The sequence below is a fragment of the Eptatretus burgeri genome, chromosome 5, assembly GCF_056783735.1.
Source record: "Eptatretus burgeri isolate ZD-2024b chromosome 5, Ebu_testis_v1, whole genome shotgun sequence".
Classification (NCBI taxonomy): Eukaryota; Metazoa; Chordata; class Myxini; order Myxiniformes; family Myxinidae; genus Eptatretus; species Eptatretus burgeri.
In genome coordinates, this window is record NC_140965.1 from 81,609,772 (window position 1) to 81,631,571 (window position 21,800).

Sequence of the window (21,800 nt, forward strand, 5' to 3'; positions counted from 1 at the left end):
GAGTACATGGATAAGTTAATGGTGAGTACATGGATAAGTTAATGGTGAGTACATGGATAAGGTAATGGTGAGTACATGGATAAGGTAATGGTGAGTACATGGATAAGGTAATGGTAAGTACATGGATAAGTTAATGGTGAGTACATGGATAAGTTAATGGTGAGTACACGGATAAGTTAATGGTGAGTACACGGATAAGTTAATGGTGAGTACACGGATAAGTTAATGGTGAGTACACGGATAAGTTAATGGTGAGTACACGGATAAGTTAATGGTGAGAACATGGATAAGTTAATGGTGAATTCACGGATAAGTTAATGGTGAGTACATGGATAAGTTAATGGTGAGTACATGGATAAGTTAATGGTAAGTACACGGATAAGTTAATGGTGAGTACATGGATAAGTTAATGGTAAGTACACGGATAAGTTAATGGTGAGTACATGGATAAGTTAATGGTGAGTACATGGATAAGTTAATGGTGAGTACACGGATAAGTTAATGGTAAGTACACGGATAAGTTAATGGTGAGTACATGGATAAGTTAATGGTGAGTACATGGATAAGTTAATGGTGAGTACACGGATAAGTTAATGGTGAGTACACGGATAAGTTAATGGTGAGAACATGGATAAGTTAATGGTGAATTCACGGATAAGTTAATGGTGAGTACACGGATAAGTTAATGGTGAGTACACGGATAAGTTAATGGTGAGAACATGGATAAGTTAATGGTGAATTCACGGATAAGTTAATGGTGAGTACATGGATAAGTTAATGGTGAGTACATGGATAAGTTAATGGTAAGTACACGGATAAGTTAATGGTGAGTACATGGATAAGTTAATGGTGAGTACACGAATAAGTTAATGGTGAGTACATGGATAAGTTAATGGTGAGTACAGGGATAAGTTAATGGTGAGTACATGGATAAGTTAATGGTGAGTACATGGATAAGTTAATGGTAAGTACACGGATAAGTTAATGGTGAGTACATGGATAAGTTAATGGTGAGTACATGGATAAGTTAATGGTGAGTACATGGATAAGTTAATGGTGAGTACACGAATAAATTAATGGTGAGTACATGGATAAGTTAATGGTGAGTACAGGGATAAATTAATGGTGAGTACATGGATAAGTTAATGGTGAGTACATGGATAAGTTAATGGTAAGTACACGGATAAGTTAATGGTGAGTACATGGATAAGTTAATGGTGAGTACATGGATAAGTTAATGGTGAGTACATGGATAAGTTAATGGTGAGTACACGAATAAGTTAATGGTGAGTACATGGATAAGTTAATGGTGAGTACATGGATAAGTTAATGGTAAGTACACGGATAAGTTAATGGTGAGTACATGGATAAGTTAATGGTGAGTACACGGATAAGTTAATGGTGAGTACACGGATAAGTTAATGGTGAGAACATGGATAAGTTAATGGTGAATTCACGGATAAGTTAATGGTGAGTACACGGATAAGTTAATGGTGAGTACACGGATAAGTTAATGGTGAGAACATGGATAAGTTAACGGTGAATTCACGGATAAGTTAATGGTGAGTACATGGATAAGTTAATGGTGAGTACATGGATAAGTTAATGGTAAGTACACGGATAAGTTAATGGTGAGTACATGGATAAGTTAATGGTGAGTACATGGATAAGTTAATGGTGAGTACACGAATAAATTAATGGTGAGTACATGGATAAGTTAATGGTGAGTACAGGGATAAGTTAATGGTGAGTACACGGATAAGTTAATGGTGAGTACACGGATAAGTTAATGGTGAGAACATGGATAAGTTAATGGTGAGTACATGGATAAGTTAATGGTGAGTACATGGATAAGTTAATGGTAAGTACACGGATAAGTTAATGGTGAGTACATGGATAAGTTAATGGTGAGTACATGGATAAGTTAATGGTGAGTACACGAATAAATTAATGGTGAGTACATGGATAAGTTAATGGTGAGTACAGGGATAAGTTAATGGTGAGTACACGGATAAGTTAATGGTGAGTACACGGATAAGTTAATGGTGAGTACACGGATAAGTTAATGGTGAGTACACGGGTAAGTTAATGGTGAGTACACGGATAAGTTAATGGTAAGTACACGGATAAGTTAATGGTGAGTACATGGATAAGTTAATGGTGAGTACATGGATAAGTTAATGGTGAGTACACGAATAAATTAATGGTGAGTACATGGATAAGTTAATGGTGAGTACAGGGATAAGTTAATGGTGAGTACATGGATAAGTTAATGGTGAGTACATGGATAAGTTAATGGTAAGTACACGGATAAGTTAATGGTGAGTACATGGATAAGTTAATGGTGAGTACATGGATAAGTTAATGGTGAGTACATGGATAAGTTAATGGTGAGTACACGAATAAGTTAATGGTGAGTACATGGATAAGTTAATGGTGAGTACAGGGATAAGTTAATGGTGAGTACATGGATAAGTTAATGGTGAGTACATGGATAAGTTAATGGTAAGTACATGGATAAGTTAATGGTGAGTACATGGATAAGTTAATGGTGAGTACACGGATAAGTTAATGGTGAGTACACGGATAAGTTAATGGTGAGAACATGGATAAGTTAATGGTGAATTCACGGATAAGTTAATGGTGAGTACACGGATAAGTTAATGGTGAGAACATGGATAAGTTAACGGTGAATTCACGGATAAGTTAATGGTGAGTACATGGATAAGTTAATGGTGAGTACATGGATAAGTTAATGGTAAGTACACGGATAAGTTAATGGTGAGTACATGGATAAGTTAATGGTGAGTACATGGATAAGTTAATGGTGAGTACACGAATAAATTAATGGTGAGTACATGGATAAGTTAATGGTGAGTACAGGGATAAGTTAATGGTGAGTACACGGATAAGTTAATGGTGAGTACACGGATAAGTTAATGGTGAGTACACGGATAAGTTAATGGTAAGTACACGGATAAGTTAATGGTGAGTATATGGATAAGTTAATGGTGAGTACATGGATAAGTTAATGGTGAGTACACGAATAAATTAATGGTGAGTACATGGATAAGTTAATGGTGAGTACAGGGATAAGTTAATGGTGAGTACACGGATAAGTTAATGGTGAGTACACGGATAAGTTAATGGTGAGTACACGGATAAGTTAATGGTGAGTACACGGATAAGTTAATGGTGAGTACACGGATAAGTTAATGGTGAATACACGGATAAGTTAATGGTGAGTACACGGATAAGTTAATGGTGAGTACATGGATAAGTTAATGGTGAGTACAGGGATAAGTTAATGGTGAGTACACGTATAAGTTAATGGTGAGTACATGGATAAGTTAATGGTGAGTTCACGGATAAGTTAATGGTGAGTTCACGGATAAGTTAATGGTGAGTTTAAACGTATAAATACAACATGGAATCGCAGTTTGTTTATTAACAATGCGTTAAGATCCGGCCTGGGCTAACAGGATGGTGTTGAGGTACCAGGTACACTCACATTCACTTCTAAGCTGTCCAGCCTGGGTTCGATTCCCGTCCCAGTTGCAAACAGGCAAACAGTCATCCCGGTGTTTCACAGGCAAGGGGTTTCATCAATGTGTCTACCATCCCTCCGATGGACGTTAAACTGGGCGTCCCCTCCACCGACATTAGTCGATGGACGTTAACGACCTCACGATGTCTTTCGCGAAGATAAGGCAAGCTCTCGCTGGCACGATGAACAAATTATAATTTCCTGCTATAACTACTGCTGGGAATGAAATGGCAAACCACGTAGTGTAACCCTTGCTCAGAAAGCTACTTCGGCGGCCCCGATGTTCTGTGACAGAGTTTGAGGATTATCACAAAGTTGAACTAGAAAAAGATCAAGAAAAAGAAAAAGACCAGGACTTGTTTTGTGGAGTGTTTGTGTAGTTTTGTGTGGTGTTTGTGTGCTGGTGTGTTCCATAATTAATAAGACATAACTAGAACTGCTGGCAGTGATGACTGCCCTTTCCAAGTCGTCCCACTTTGTCGTCCCTGGTTCCAAGTCGTCCCACTTTGTCGTCCCTGGTACCAAATCGTCCCACTTTGTCGTCCCTGGTACCAAATCGTCCCACTTTGTCGTCCCTAGTACCAAGTCGTCCCACTTTGTCGTCCCTGGTACCAAATCGTCCCACTTTGTCGTCCCTGGTACCAAGTCGTCCCACTTTGTCATCCCTGGTACCAAATCGTCCCACTTTGTCGTCCCTGGTACCAAGTCGTCCCACTTTGTCGTCCCTGGTACCAAATCGTCCCACTTTGTCATCCCTGGTACCAAATCGTCCCACTTTGTCGTCCCTGGTACCAAGTCGTCCCACTTTGTCGTCCCTGGTACCAAGTCGTCCCACTTTGTCGTCCTGGTACCAAGTCGTCCCACTTTGTCGTCCCTGGTACCAAATCGTCCCACTTTGTCGTCCCTGGTTCCAAGTCGTCCCACTTTGTCGTCCTGGTACCAAATCGTCCCACTTTGTCGTCCCTTGTACCAAATCGTCCCACTTTGATGCAAACCTCGCTATGATCAGACACTTGACCCTGACCATGACGTTTCAATTCAGAATTGAACTCGGAATGGGACAAAAAATAAATTCAATTCAAATCAAATGGAAGACCAAATCGGTACGGTACTGTATTGGAGTCATCAGAAGGAACCCGAACAAACAAAAAGAAAAGATGAAGTCATCAGGAGGAACCTGGATAGGATTCGGGTTTCAGCTGCTACTCCACATTCAAACCCATCCAGGCAGTCAAGTGAGACTTATTCCAAAAAAATTAAATAAAAAATATAACCCAGACGAAAAAATTTAATAATTCTTGCTGCCAGACCATGTGTCTGATAAGGTTGAAATTTAAAACCGATATTCCACATAAACACGAGATCATAAGTCGGAAGTCTCACGTCCATCAATGAAGCGGGTGAAGATAAATACTTTTCTTTAAAGATTTTCATTCAATCCAATATGTCTGCCAGACCAAGTGACCCATCAATTATCCGTGAACACCCTGGGATCCCAAAGGCTTCAGAAAAGTGTGTGAAGTTTCCCCTCGATCTCTCCCACCGTGAACGATGACGTCATAATTTTTTTCTGTTGACTAATTTATCCCTCGATGACCCTGATAAATTCTCATGCTGATCGGATGTGGCATTCTACGTATGCAATTATGACATCATAACAGGCACCTGTGAAAACATTTTTAAAAATCACATTCCCCATGTGGAGAGCTTGCCATGTGCCAAGTTTAAATTTTTTCCTTGGTGCAGTTTCAGATGGAGGTCCAAAGTTTTTCCTTTTTCCAACATGGCCACCACACCACGTGACCTATGATGTCATAATTATCATTAAAACATTCCACATGAGTTGTCACTCCCATGGTGAAAAATTTGCGTCGATGCAACAAGCGGTTGCAGAGAAAAAAAAAAGAGGATATTTATTTCATGTCACTGAATTCAACAAGCCATTTATTTCTGAGGTCAACATGGACTAAAAGGTCAACAACTTAGGTGGTATTTCAAAAATTCTCAATTTCATCCGATTAACATGAAATTTGAACAGGATATATATTTCCCTTCACGGAATTCAACCAACCAATTGTTTTTATGGTCAGCATTGACCAACAGGTCAACATAGGCCAAAGGTCAACAACCAGGGTGGTATTTCTAAAATCCTCAATCTTCATCCGATTGACTTGAAATTTGAAGAGGATATATATTTCAGTTCACTGAATTCAACCACCAATTATTTCTGTGGTCAACATCGGCCAAAAGGACAACATAGGCCAACTTTTTAAAATTGACAATTTTCATCCGATTGACTTGAAATTTGAAGAGGATTTGCATATTTGGTCACTGAATTCAACCACCAATTATTTTTGAGGTCAAATTTGTTTCATGGATTTTGCAAGTATCGTGCTCTGCATGACGTCTTCTTCTTGTTTGTCTGTTTGTTTGTGTATTTGTGTGCAGGATATCTCAAAAAGTTTTAGACGGATCCGGATTAAATTTTGTGGACAGGTTCATTGTGTGATACGGACGAACTGATTAGATTTTGGTGACGATCCGGATCCAGCTACTCGAATTTTTAAATGATTCTTCACCATTGAGAGATCGGGCGAAAAACTATATATAGCAGGATATCTTAAAAAGTTTGGACGGATTCGGAGGAAACTGAGTGGACAGGTTCGGTGTGTGGCACGGACGATTTGTTTCGATTTTGGTGAAGATCCGAATCCGGATCCGGATACGAGAATTATTTAATTTGTGAAGTGATTCTTCACCGTTGCGACCTCGGGCCAAAAATGATATGAAGCACGATTTTTCAAAAATGTATTTTGCCCGATATGTTCTTGTGGATCAGGCATTATGTAACAGGTATGCGCCGACTGAGTGCTCTTCTTGTTGTATCTCTGACAGTTCCACCGTTCCCAAACCGTAAAAGTAGGCCAACACCACACACGACACATTCCCTTTCAATTTCAATATTTTTCTGTCTATCATAACTCTCTCCACCCTCCTCCATGCATTCACACCCATCTGAATCCACCTCCGCACCTCTGCCTCGGACTTACCATCCCCGGTCACTGTTCTTCCCAGATATTCAAACTTATTTCCCTGCCTGATCTCCTTCCCCTCTAACCTGGAATTCATTTGTTTTCTCTGCTTTGCAACCCACATCATCTCAGTATTCTCCATAGTCATTTTCACCCATGTTTCTCAAATGCCTCCTTCCACTCCCCCCAGTACTTCTTGCATCTACCACCCACTCTCTACCACCACAGCCAGATTGTCTGGATACAGCATCCTCCCCAAACTCCCCATCAAGTTCCCTTCCTGCTTACAAGCTCCATCACCATGACAAACATGAATCGGCTGAGACGACTTCCCTGCCCCCTCGGCAGGGGAGATGAACCCCCTCGGAGCGTACCATTGTATGTGTGTGTATGTGTAGTATGTGTGTATATGTGTAGTATGTGTATATACGTGTGTGTCGTATGTGTAGTATGTGTATATACGTGTGTGTAGTATGTGTAGTATGTGTAGTATGTGTGCAGTATGTATATATACGTGTGTGTAGTATGTGTATATGTGTAGTATGTGTATATACGTGTGTGTATGTGTGTAGTATGTGTGTAGTATGTGTGTATGTGTGTAGTATATGTGTGTATGTGTGTAGTATATGTGTATGTGTGTAGTATGTGTGTATGTGTTTGTGTGTATGTGTAGTATGTGTATTAGTATGTGTGTATATGTGTGTATGTGTAGTATGTGTGTAGTACATGTGCGTATGTGTGTATGTGTGTAGTATGTGTGTATATTTGTAGTATGTGTATCTACGTGTGTGTAGTATGTGTATATATGTGTGTGTAGTATGTGTAGTATGTGTATATACGTATGTGTATGTATGTGTAGTTTGTGTGTATGTGTGTAGTATATGTGTATATGTGTAGTATATGTGTATATGTGTGTATGTGTCGTATGTGTGTAGTATATGTGTGTATGTGTGTTTGTCTGTAGTATGTGTGTATGTGTATATGTGTAGTATGTGTGTAGTCTATGTGTGTATGTGTGTAGTATATGTATATATGTGTCTCTGTGTTTTTGTGTGTGGTATATGTGTGTATGTGTAGTATGTGTATATGTGTGTTTGTGTTTATGTTATATGTGTGTATGTGTAGTATGTGTAGTGTATGTTTGTAGTATGTGTGTATATGTGTATATGTGTAGTATGTGGGTATATGTGTATTATGTGTAGTATGTGTATATGTGTAGTGTGTGTGTAGTATGTGTGTAGTATGTATATATACGTGTGTGTAGTATGTGTATATGTGTAGTATGTGTGTATGTGTAGTTTGTGTGTATATGTGTAGTATATGTGTGTATGTGTGTAGTATATGTGTATGTGTGTAGTATGTGTGTATGTGTATATGTGTAATATGTGTGTATGTGTGTAGTCTATGTGTATATATGTGTAGTATATGTGTGTATGTGTAGTATTTGTGCAGTATGTGTGTATGTTTTTATGTTATATGTGTAGTATGTGTGTAGTCTATGTGTATATGTGTGTAGTCTATGTGTATATGTGTGTAACATGTGTGTATGTGTATGTGTGTATGTGTGTAGTATGTGTGTATGTGTATATTTGTGTATGTGTGTAATATGTGTATATGTGTGTAGTATGTGTGTATGTGTATGTGTGTGTGTTTGTGTTGTGTATGTGTGTAGTTATATGTGTATGTGTGTGTGTGTGTGTTTATGTTATATGTGTGTATGTGCAGCATGTTATATGTGTATGTGTGTATGTTGTATGTGTATATGTTATATGTGTATATGTTATTTGTGTGTATGTGCATCATGTTGTATGTGTGTATGTGCAGCATGTTATATGTGTATGTGCAGCACATTGTATGTGTGTATGTGCAGCACGTTGTATGTGTGTATGTACAGCACATTGTATGCTACACGTACATATTTGTGTGTACGCCTGGATATGTGTGTATATGTGCAAGCAATCGTGCATGCTATACTGCTAATTGTGTAGAGTAACCGTAATTGCTTGATTAGTGGTATCCCAAAAGGACAATTGTTGCTGGCTGGACGATCACAGGCAGGGACGGATGCAGCCTGCCGAGATCGAGCTCCTTTTATATTATAGGTTGTGCTGATTATTTTATGTTTGAGATATTATTTCACAGATACTAGCAGATACCTACCTGTCCACGACAGATATGGGAGACAGGACGGATTAGTGGGGCAGATAACCTCAAATATGGAATGTCATGTGCATTTTATGACGAAAGCATGAAATTTTCAGCAGTGTTTGTTTATACCATAAAGTTTATTTTCAGACGTGGAACCACTTCAGATTTGACTTCTGAGCCCAATGATAGGTCATTGACCTTGTACGATGAAAAATCTTCATTTTTGGCATTATCGCAGGAAAAACCTCAATATACACCACTTTTTTAAAAGCTATTTTACCTGTTGCTGCACATACCTCTTACTTAGACTCCACATATATCCTACATGTTACATTTTATATGGAAACAATGACACCTTGGATTGAAAATGAATAAATTTTATGGGAGAGTGGCACAGGTTCTTGGATCCAGCCTGCCAACCACTTTGTGTACACCAATGTACCTGAAGCTGACGCCAGAAATGTGGATAGCTCTCCTCTAGAAAGAGCTATCCACATTTCTTCCGGCTTTATCTTCAGGAATGCAGCCACAGCCAATACCAAGACATCAGTGTCGACCGTGCATATGGTCACTTTTGTGCTCCCTTTCTGCACAGCATCTGACACAAGCAGATGCAGCGACGTGTCTACTTCCTCATGAGAGCATGGGGCGAGGTTGGTCAAGTGAGACTGGCCTGTTGAGCAGAGCACCACTCTTCCATGAGTTGCATAGATTTCCTTGTCATTCTCTGTTGGCAAATGTGTGACTTGTTCAGAGAGGAAACTGAACAGCTCAGTTTTGTTCTCATCAACGCGTAGGAAATCTTTCCAGTTCTTTGGTGTCACAGTGGTGGGAACCACTCGTCTCCTGACACCTTTGCCCCTCTTCTGTCGGGTTGTGCCTTTCAGGCTGTCTGGCAGATACACATCCCAGATGACGTCAATGCGCCTCGTTTTCGCCAGTTGAGTTGATACGTAGGGCACAAAGACACCATCTGTATTGTCCTGGAAGGTCTTTGATGTACCAGGACTCAACATCTGCACTATGGCAGCACCATCAAGGAACACTGCATCGACCACAGGGATAGCTGGTGAGTCAGTCTCATCAGACTCTATGCAGCACAGGAGATCGGCCTTGTTGGTGCAACTTCGCAGTTTGCCTCTGTCTGACAAGGATGGTGGTGCTGCCTGGTTTTCATGGGTGAAGAATTGATCCAGATCCCCATCACGTGTTTGGCAAGACACATCCAGTCGGGAGAAGAGATTGCAATCACTCTTCAGTGCTGCAAGTTGCATCTTTTGCTTTGACTGCATCTTCACTGGTGGACGACTGAAGAGTGGCAGCTTGTTCTTGGGAAGTGTGTCTGTGATTGGCTTTGTCGGCTGGTCGAGCCGCTTATCCACGAAGCTCTTGTACTGATCTTCTCCCAAGGACTCCACCTTTCTCACAGTTTCTGCCCCAGATGCATCCATGATATCCTTGGTGTCAAGCACCAGAAGATCTTGGCTCTCCTCTAGAAATGGGTTGCCCATCTCATCCAGCACTGCTGTAAATGACCTCACATCTTTCAGGAAGGCTGCTTGCACGCCAAGATGCTGCTCATGGTGATGGTTTCTAGTATCGTCAACGCTCCTCTGTGCTTCCAAAGAATTGAGGCCCTCAAATTCTTCGGTCATTCTGGCCATTTCTCGACCCGCCACCATCTAGCGTCCAATCTGTCCAGATTCAGCTCAGTCGGCATGTGGCCAATGTCCTGAAACTGGAGGAGGTCCTTTGCCAATGACACATAACAGCTTCCCACAGGTTTCATGCTGGATTTGGCTGGACACTGCAAGGATTCCCATGTTTCTGCTTGGCAAAGAATACAAAGCTTCCAGTTAGTTGGGCAAGGTGGCTTGGGTTGCTTGGATGTGCTGCAAGGTTGAGTTGGATCTATCAAGACATGGCGTTTTGACATGGTGACAGCGTCCTACACCACCCTGTGAATATAGTTTCTTCAGGCTTGCCACCACCAGTTGTTAAACAGTTCTGTAATCTAAGGATAGCTGTTGGCAGAACCTCCAGGATGAGTCTGACAGGCTATCTGAAACACACAAAGCATAAATGGTGTTAGCGCAATCTAAGATGATTTTACGTGAAAATTTCATATTGAAATGTGTTGGACCAATGAAAATTAAATGATTTCGATCATCAAAATAACTGAAATTAACCACAAACACGCTGTAGGATATAAACACATCTTTATTGGAATAAAAATGCATTGTTTACATCGTTCAACATGTTTATAATGAAGGATGGGATGGTAAAAAACAGTTATCTTCGATGTTCGAGGTCATTGACCTCTCAAGGTCATTAAAGGTCAAACACAGAATGGGTCCATGTCTGAAAAGAAACCTTATGGTATGTTAGAACTTTCATGCTTTAGTCATGAATTGCACAATTGATTTTCCTTTCTGCCCCACTAATCACAATACTCGGTTACAGTCGTTTCTTTGGATGTTTTGTGCCGCATTCAACAGCTCAGTTCATATTGGTGGCATCTGGGTGCCCATGGTAGTGTTTGAGACCGGTCGCTTTAGATTGTTGTCCTTAACACGTCATTCCGGATGAGTAACACGAACGATTTGACATATTCAATTCATCCTTTCTATGTTACCTGTTGTAGTAATCAACAATAAACCTTTTCGATCAGCTTTATTCTCACAAAACCCATACGCATATCTACAACAACATAAATATACATAGGGTAAGAATAACAAAATACAATAACTTGTACACATAATACTGAAGGCAAACTCCATACTCTAATCCCAATTACATTCCTCAGAGTACACCATTCCTAATACAGTATACTACATACCATTACTGTTCCAGCACGACCCTCCACGGAGCACGCGGCATACGAGTCATCACCAGCCACCGACCCCCATACACAGTGCTGCCACATCCGCCCAATCTCCGTTGCCGCCAATCACAGTACGGCACTTCATTATCACAACATTACCTCCATCAACAGATTAACAACATGGCAGGATAAAAGTCGTAAATGCTGAGTTGAACAAACGCCCTGAACTTATGGACTTAGTTAAGTAAAGCACATCGTCTGGGACCCGCCCGTCGGTTTGCCGCCGAACGCTGCTGATTGTGACGTCATCGATTCCCTCTTTGACAATTCTATCAAAATTAGATTTTTTTTGATTTCTCTCACACCTGTGAACATACATAGAACACATAATGTGAAGATTTCGGAAGTATGAACAGAATATGTTGGGAGAAAAGTGTGTTAGAAGTTCCAGGCTTATGCCCATTATATTATGATGCAACAGAATTATTTGAAAGTAAGTTAAACACAGATGAGAAAAGGATATGAAAAAATCAGATGATATTTCAACAATTTATTTGCATGATTTTAAAAGGTGAAAGTTTAGTTTTTTGCCAGGTAACCCTTCTCGTTCTTCTGCAATAATGAGCTATGTCGCAGGACGAACTTGCTGAGGTGAGAATGCAATACAGGTAAACAAGGTTCTGACTGAATATTCGCAAAAAGGTAAAGAATGAGGATTCTTACCTTTTATCTTTATTCCCAGTGAGGATTCTTACCTTTTATCTCTATACCCAGTGAGGATACTTACCTTTTATCTTCATACCCGGTGAGGATTCTTACCTTTTATCGTTATACCAAGTGAGGATTCTTTCCTTTATCTTTTTCCCCAGTGAGGATGCTTCCTTTTATCTTTATACCCAGTGAGGATTCTTTCCTTTATCTTTATACCCAGTGAGGATTCTTACCTTTTATCTTTATACCCAGTGAGGATTCTTACCGTTTATCTTTATACCCAGTGAGGATTCTTACCTTTTATCTTTATACCCAGTGAGGATTCTTACCGTTTATCTTTATACCCAGTGAGGATTCTTACCGTTTATCTTTATACCCAGTGAGGATTCTTACCTTTTATCTTTATACCCAGTGAGGATTCTTACCGTTTATCTTTATACCCAGTGAGGATTCTTACCTTTTATCTTTATACCCAGTGAGGATTCTTACCGTTTATCTTTATACCCAGTGAGGATTCTTACCGTTTATCTTTATACCCAGTGAGGATTCTTACCGTTTATCTTTATACCCAGTGAGGATTCTTACCTTTTATCTTTATACCCAGTGAGGTTTCTTACCGTTTATCTTTATACCCAGTGAGGATTCTTACCGTTTATCTTTATACCCAGTGAGGATTCTTACCGTTTATCTTTATACCCAGTGAGGATTCTTACCGTTTATCTTTATACCCAGTGAGGATTCTTACCGTTTATCTTTATACCCAGTGAGGATTCTTACCGTTTATCTTTATACCCAGTGAGGATTCTTACCTTTTATCTTTATACCCAGTGAGGATTCTTACCGTTTATCTTTATACCCAGTGAGGATTCTTTCCTTTATCTTTCTCCCCAGTGAGGATTCTTTCCTTTATCTTGATACTCAGTGAGGATTCTTTCGTTTTATCTTTATTAAATTCAATAAAAGATAAAAATGAAATTAAAAAAATATAACCCAGACGAAAAAAATTAATAATTCTTGCTGCCAGACCATGTGTCTGATAAGGTTGAAATTTAAAACCGATATTCCACATAAACACGAGATCATAAGCCAGAAGTCTCACGTCCATCAATGAAGCGGTTGAAGATAAATACTTTTCTTTCAAAAGATTTTCATTCAATCCAATATGTCTGCCAGACCACGTGTCCCATCAATTATTCGTGAACACCCTGGTTTCCCAAGGGCTTCGGACAAGTGTGTGAATTTTCCCTCGATCTCTCCCACCGTGAACGATGACATCATCTATTTTTTCTGTTGACTAATTTATCCCTCGATGACTCAAAGATTTTCATGCTGATCGGATGTGGCATTCTACGTATGCAATTATGACATCATAACAGGCACCTGTGAAAACATTTTTAAAAATCACATTCCCCATGTGGAGTGCTTGCCTTGTGCCAAGTTTCAATTTTTTCCTTGGTGCAGTTTCAGATGGAGGACCCAAGCTTTTCCTTTTTACCAACATGGCTGCCACACCATGTGACCTATGATGTCATAATTATCATTAAAACATTCCACATGAGTTGTCGCTCCCATGGTGAAAACTTTGCGTCGATGCAACAAGCGGTTGCAGAGAAAAACACTCACGTTCCGTGCAGACATGCAGACAAACACAGACAAACACAGACAAAGACAGACAGACAGACAGACAGACAGACAGACAGACCCAAATGCAATTCCATCTCCTCTGGAAAGGATCGCAAACCATGTCAGAATTCTTAATAACAGCAGCCTGTGTTGTTCTTTTCTTTCATTTGGCAGCTTGGCTGCCAAGGTAGCTATCATTTCTTGGAAGCACGGCTGTGCCACTGATGCTGTGCCCATCCACCTGAACACTGGTACTCATTTTGCTGACCTCCAAAGGATGACAGGCTGAGTCAACCCCAACTGGTATTAATTTAGAATTCATTCAGAAGCCAACAGAGCTTGAACTCAGGACCCGAGGATCCCAAGCCAGCCACCCCAACCACGAAACCCACACCAGACTTAGCAACCTCCAGTGAAAGTCTTTGAACAAATGGTTCCAGTGAAAGGCAAACATTTAATCAAAGAAAAACCTACATTCAGCATTGTAACCGAAAAACATCGTTTCAAAGAGGTCCCAAATAAACTTGTATTGAATTATCTGTGGAGTCGATGATGTAATTCGTTAAGAGTTGAGGAGTTTGGAGTTTCAAAACCCGACAAAGTTATGAGTTATCTTCATGACTTCAAACATGGTATGTGTTTCACTCTTGCTTGATGCTCAACATTTAATAAGGATAGAGAACGGAAATACAGAGAGAGGAGGAGGGGGGAGACTAGGGAGGGGACAGGAGGGGTGAGAAAGGGATGGGAGGAAGAGAGAGAGAGGGGAGTGGGTGGGTGAGAGGAGTGGAATAGGGGAGGAGGGGGATGGAGGTGGAAGGATTTTCCTTCTGTATCCACCCTGTTCACCACATTCCTCCCACCCCATTGTTTCTCCAAAGTCTCCTTCAACTCCACTGTTGGTGTCATGTACTTCACCACTGTTAACTTTGTCCTGTTGCGTCCTCATCTGTTCAATGTTCTTCCATTTCCACGAACCTTGACTCTGCATATAAAAATAAATAGGGGCAACTTCCTTCGCTCACCTGGTGAAAGCACCGTGCAGACATAACAACCAAGTTCCATCTAAATCAGGTGAATACTGCTGTGTCTGGGGGAGGGTGGGTGGGGGGGGGATTAAAATCTCACAACCTGTAACCTGACTACAATTGTTGTGTCCAGGGGATTTGCTCCCACCTGAACGGAGAGCCAAACGATTTCCCTTGAAGACGAATAGCCGAGTTTCGCGGAAGATTATGGCACACACAGGAAGGGAGGGCGGCAAAGGCACGTATCATACGGAAGCACAGCACAGAGGTTGTTACTCGAACCCACAACAATTAGACAACACAAGCAACTTAAATAAATACAGGGTTTAATCTAAATAAATCAAATATTTACAATGGTAATAATTCAAAGTGGAATAATAAAAACGGAATGTGAGGGAAACTTACTCTAATTTTGAGGCACCTCCACTCAGACTTTTCCAGACAAGGGAACAGAATGAGAAAAAGAAAAATCCCTCCTTTATCCCAGCACTTAGCTGTGTGCCCACGGATGAGTTTGTGAAACTTGAAGGTCGCTGTCGTGGCGGTGGTGGTCCAGGTTAAATGCCCCGACCCAAATTATGGTGACGGGCAGTCCACACTGCGGGCAGTCCACACTGCCAGCCTGGATAGCCAAGGGGTTTTTGCTTATTAGAAGGTGGACAAATTGATCATCGGAGATTATAACGTACGCGGGAGGGGTGGGGCGCAATGAAGGCACAGGGGCTGTTTAGACTCTACCCCCACAAAAATACACGGACAAAGCAACTTCAAATAAACATGGAAATGTAACGACTATAAATATTTACAAGGAACAAAAATCAGAATATAATAATACATGAAGTAAATGAATCCTGATGTCTAAATCGAGGAGCCTCGACACACAGACTTAAATACAGACAAGGGGAAACAGAATAAAAGCAAATCCTCCCTTTATCCTGGCACTTAGCTTTGTCCAGAGATGGTCTTTGTGGAACTTGGAATCAAGGTGCTTCGTCCTGCACGTGTAGACACATGCAAAATAGCGCCAAGTCGCTCTCTCACATTGGGACAAACGTACATGAGGAAATTCGTGCGCGGTATTCAACACCAAGCCTCAGAGACCACGTGCAGCTTAGAATGGTGCTGTCCCCTTTGGTGACATACATGAGGCTTTGAGGCCCGTCTCATCTGACCAGCCAAGAGTCAATGGCCAGCACCCCGAGGAAACACCCAGCACCTCAGCACCCCCACCACCCATTGAAAGCACCCCCAAGAAATAGGAAGGCCAAGAATCAGGTACGAGCAGAACCAGCAGGAATAGTCCAACTGTCACCCACCATCAGGAGCAACAACTCACTGTTGCAACTTGTCCAAAGATAAACTTCTTCATTGTTATGAGACCAAGATCCCTGTTCTACCCCAACACACAGGTTGAGGTGTGGAAGGTACATCCTGTTGGTTGTGATCCAATCCCATGGAAGATCTTGAACACACAGCAGGATCCACTTTGGCAGTCTGTGCAGAGAATGAAGAATTCCATCTTCTTTTCATAATTTAATCTCATTCGAATCTTTGACATTTTAATTCATGTTCACTAACACCAATCGGCTCTCAAAACTCAGGATTTAATCCGAAGTAACTTTTAAGTAAAACACCTTCAAGGTGGAAGAGGGGGGAGATTGGCAGTTGTTTTTTTTTACAAAATTAAAGTTCTAAAGCAAAACATCATCTTCATTCAACATTTTTTTTGGGGGGAATCCACCTTTCGTATTAATGTCTGGTGTTGGCTTCATGGTGAGGGTGGCTGGTTTGGGATCTTTGGGTCCTGAGTTCGAGTCCCGTTGGCTGCTGAGTTAACACCAGGTGGGGTTGACCCAGCCTGTCATCCTTCTGAGGTCGGCAAAATGAGTACCAGTGTACTGGTAGAGGGGCACAGCATCAGCGGCACAGACATGCTTCCAAGAAATGATAGCTGCCCGGCAGCCAAACTGCCATTTGCAAGAACAGAACAGATCCTTTAGTATTTAATTCACCTGAAAGCACAAATATTGGTCAAAATTCATTTCATACCACCGAGGATTCTCAGGTCTTTCAGCTGCCGGTAACAAAAGCAGGCCTGAGATTCCCAATCTGAAGGGAATTCCTCACTGCTTGGAACACCTGGACACTGGAGGTGATCTCACAATATTTTATCATCCAAGACATGTGGTTTAATATATAAATGTAAAATATTCCAAAGAGAGAAAATATAAAATAAATAAACGTACTGGATATCATGTAACCCAGGAAGATATGATTGTTTGTGGATTGTTTGATATCTCCTTCAATATCCCGAATTGTCAAGGAACGGTTTGTAACCAGGCACGACCAGGTAGAACAGGTTAGTCGGGGTAATTCATCTGATTATTGTGCAGATCTTGGATTACTACTTGTAGGTCACGTGACAAGTTATCAGGATGATACCCACACCTAGGAAGGTGTGTATTGATGGGACCCTTGGGAGATGCATGTCAGCAGACCCTGGCAGGTACCACGGGGTATCAACCAAGCTTGGTCGGTTTAAGAACCTCACATTAAGTAAATAAATGTTGAAGGATAATTGAACCATTCGTGTTCTCACCAGAAGTAGTTTTCACAGAGATTAGTTTTGTGTTGTTGATAAACATTTTACCGTTTTCTCTCTCCCTGCACAGATCTCCCAACTTCCTCGTTCTCACCAAAGTTCCCGGTGGATGGTGACACCGTTAACTTCTATTGTTCCGTTCAGAGCCCTTTTACTCTCTTTCTCTCTGCACGATGTTCGGGAATTGGAACAAAAAAGGTTGAAAGATCCGGAGCACAAACAACTGTGAGCCTTGAATTCAGAGCTTCTCGCTCGCACAACGGAGCATCATGTTACTGTGACATGGAATATGGCGGGAAAATCACCAAATCAGGAACAAGAACCCTGGATGTACAATGTGAGTAACACAAACAAGTTCATTGTGTCTTCAGAGCCCGTACCTGGTGTTTATTACCTTGTCATGGACACAAAGATCGTTTAGATGGAATGATTTGTGGACGTTGTTTGTTTGAGATGAACCTGTTCGAGGATTCTTACCTTGGAAATAGAAAAAGAATTAGAGGAACCGTTTCTCTGCTTTGAGAGGTAAGATTCCGGGATCAGTTCGAATCTCGGCCCAACTACAAACTGCCATCCTGGTGTTACGAAGGGACGGTGATTAATCAATGTGTGTGCCGTCCCTCGGATCGACGTTAAGCCGGGTGTCCTGCTCTGGCTTACTTCGTCAAACGTCAAGCTTGGCCAGTCGGTTCGTGAAAGGCTTCAGCCGAACTTTTTTCAGGCAGCCTCACGAGGTGGGAATAAATTATATCTGTGAATGAATAACAACAGGGAATGAAATGAATGTTTCACACTCACCTTGAGAGGGACTTTAAAAAACAATAAACGAGCTCGAACTGACTTGTATTCACTTGACCACAACCTTCATCACCCATGACGTATCAAGGTTTGTTCATGGCATTAGGGAATTCGGGGTCTGAGGGGATCTATGGAGGGAGTTTACAGGGGGGGAGGTACCTAACCCCCCCAAAAAAAGAGATATTTGCTTTCTTCTCAGAAATGACACACAATTCCAATGAAACTTGACTACAACCTTAATCAACCTTGTTCTAACAAAGTTTGTTTATGACATTAGAAAAATCGAGGTCTATGGGGGGATCACTCCCCAAAATATGTATTTGATTTTTTTCTCAGAAATGACACACAATTCCAATGAAACTTGACCACAACCTTCATCACCCATGACATATCAAGGTTTGTTCATGGCATTAGGGAAATCTGGGTCTGAGGGGATCTATGGAGGGAGTTTACAGGGGGGGAGGGGGTAGGGGTACAATCCCCTAAAGAGATATTTGCTTTCTTCTCAGAAATGACACAATTCCAATGAAACTTGACTACAACCTTAATCACCCGTGATGTATTAAAGTTGTTCACAACAAACTTAATACATCACGACACTGGGGACAGATACTTTTCCTTCCTTTTCCCATCACTGTGGACGGATACTCTTCATCGTATTTAATTCTGCGGAAGATGAATGTGATATCCTGTGATAAACATTTCATTGTGCACAAAAATAATGTATTGGGTGTGATAATAGTTTTAACATTGTAACATCTGCGGGTTCTTGGTGGAACATGTAAACGCCAAGCTCTACCCCAGTCCAGGCTCACCGAACAGTCTTGGACGAGGCCGAATTTAAAATGGTGAACACTTGTGATCACGTGACCCCAGTTTGTGCCTGAAGACAATGGTTGCAGACAATGGTGGGTTTGTCATGTGAACAGAAACACATCTATATGGCAGTTCCACTGTTATTTACTTCATTTACAATTCCTTCATCTTCTGTTCCCTTTATAAGGTTGAGGTCCGATGGCACCAAGCTTCTGCCCTGCCTTGACCCCGAAACTCCTCCACTTCCCTCTGTCCTCAGCCAAACTCCCTCCACTCTCCAACCACCCCTACCTCACTGATATCCCTCCTCACACAATCCTCCTATCTCAACCACGGTCCGCCTCATTTTCTCCTGCCTTGCTCCTTCAACCTATCTGCTCTTTTTGCCATTCTTTCTTCCCCCATCTGCATCAAGTGTTCAGCCCATCTCAGCTGGCATTTCACCAACCTCCCCATCAAGCTCATCTGCACACCAATCTCCTCCCTCAGTTCATCCATCCTCCTTCTATCCAGCCTCTTAACTCATGCAATCCTCCTGACCCAGTTGTTCTTGCAAACTGACAGCCTCTGTTATTACCTCCACCACCCAAGGTGAAGCAGGTTATGTTTTCAAACCTTTCCCTCTGTTTGTTCCCTTCGCAAACTTCGTTTGACGAAGGTATTGTATTGACCCCTGTGTATTTATTTCTTGGTAAATATGTGTGCGGACAACATTGCGCAAAAACTGCTGGACCGATTTGCATGAAATTTTCAGAGATGATGTGCAGTTACTCAAGGACGCCAGGCGAAGCTTTTGGGAGCAATCGGATTAAAGGTCAAGGTCACGGTCACGAAAAGGTCAGAATCGTTTTTTCGTCATAACGCGGTCAATTTTTATCCGAACGAGATAAAACCAACACCAAAATGTTCATTACTCAATTCTACATTCTAGGCTATGCCACATGAAAGTGTGGCATAATTACCCTAGGTAGCGGTTGGGGGTCAAATGTCAAGAGGGTCACCAAAAATGGTATTAACAATGTTTTGGATCACTTTATACAAAAACTTTACAGCGGATTAGCTTGAAATTTTGTGGGAAGGTTTGTTGTCATGAAGAGACAAATCGAGTAGATTTTTGGAGCGATCGGATCAAAGGTCAAGGTCAAGGTCACAAAAAGGTCAAACATTTATATTTTCGCGATAACACAGTCAATTTTATTCCAATTTACATCAAATTAATGCCAAAATGATTAGTATTCAATGCCCTATCCTCAAATATAACATATTATATGGTTTTGTTGTAACCCGAGTTAGCGGTTGGAGGTCAAAGGTCAAGGGGTGCACCACAAAGCATTTTTCATTGGGCAGCGTCGTGGACAACATTACGCAAAAACCACTTAGCAGATTGTCATGAAATTTTGTGGACTTGTTTGACATCATGAGAGGACAAATCGAATAGATTTTGGGAGCGATCGGATCAAAGGTCAAGGTCAAGGTCACAAAAAGGTCAAAATCGTTTTTTTGCGATTAAAGTGTCAATTTTGTTCCGATTTACATCAAATGAAGTCCAAAATGTTCAGTATTCAAATCTCGATCCACTCACATATTGTATGGTATAGTGTTTGCAACCCTAGTTACTCTGTGGAAGTCAAAGGTCAAGGGGTCACCATAATGGAGTTTTTGATTGGGAAGCGTCGTGGACAACATTACACAAAAACCACTTCGCAGATTGTCATGAAATTTTGTGGATGTGTTTGGCATCACGAGAGGACAAATCGCTTAGATTTTGGGAGCTTTCGGATCAAAGGTTAAAGTCAAGGTCACAAAAAGGTCAAAATCGTTTTTTCGCGATTAAATTGTCAATTTTGTTTTGATTTACAGCAAATTAACTCCAAAATGTTCAAAATTAAATTCCCCATCCTCTAATATGACACATGGTATAGTACTTTTGTCACCCAAGGCAGCGGTTTGGGGTCAAAGGTCAAGGGGGTCACACAAATTCACATTTATATCGGAAAGCGTTGTGGACAACTTAACGCAAAAAAAAAAAAAAAAAAAAAAAACGCAGAGAGGCTTTAATTGTTTTGGATTTGTTTGGCATCATGAAAGGACCAATCCATTAGATTTTGGGAGCGATCGGATCAAAGGTCAAGGTCACAAAAAGGTCACAATCGTTTTTTTCATGATGAAAACGGTTAATATGTTTCCGATTTGCATCAAATTAACTCCAAATTGTTCAGTGTTCAATTCCCCATCTTCTGAAATGACACAAGGTATAGTTCTATTGTCACCCTCGGTAGCGGTTGTGGGTCAAAGGTCATGGGGGTCACAAAATGCATATTTGTATTGAGATGCGTTGAGGACAACTTAATACAAAGGTAACTAGAACGGGCACTCGGTAGAGCGCATACCTTCGCCGCCGCAACTTTTTTTCCAGGCACATTTGAAAAATGTCACTTTAAAACGTCCATGACGTCACAACCGTCAGTCCGATTGATGTCAAATTTGGTGTGTGACCTCCTTCAGGGCAGTCCAATATGATGGAATGATAAAGACTGAAAAATTAAAAAGTTGAAAAATGACGTCATTTTGACGCCCTTCCGGTGACGTCACGTCAAATCGGGGACAACCATTCTGATAGCTCTTACTTCACTGAACGTTTTAACGTTGGTTTCATGTCAATAGCTCTATT

General features: G+C 41.1%; 1 protein-coding gene across 1 annotated transcript in view; it reads left to right on the forward strand.

Annotated features, from left to right (window-relative positions):
* LOC147026823 (uncharacterized) overlaps window positions 1-21,800 on the forward strand; it is a 273,043-nt gene that overhangs the window by 110,255 nt on the left and 140,988 nt on the right. The window contains 1 exon segment of the mRNA XM_085882634.1: window positions 17,586-17,852. Within this exon segment, the coding sequence (XP_085738760.1) occupies window positions 17,586-17,852 (267 nt within the window).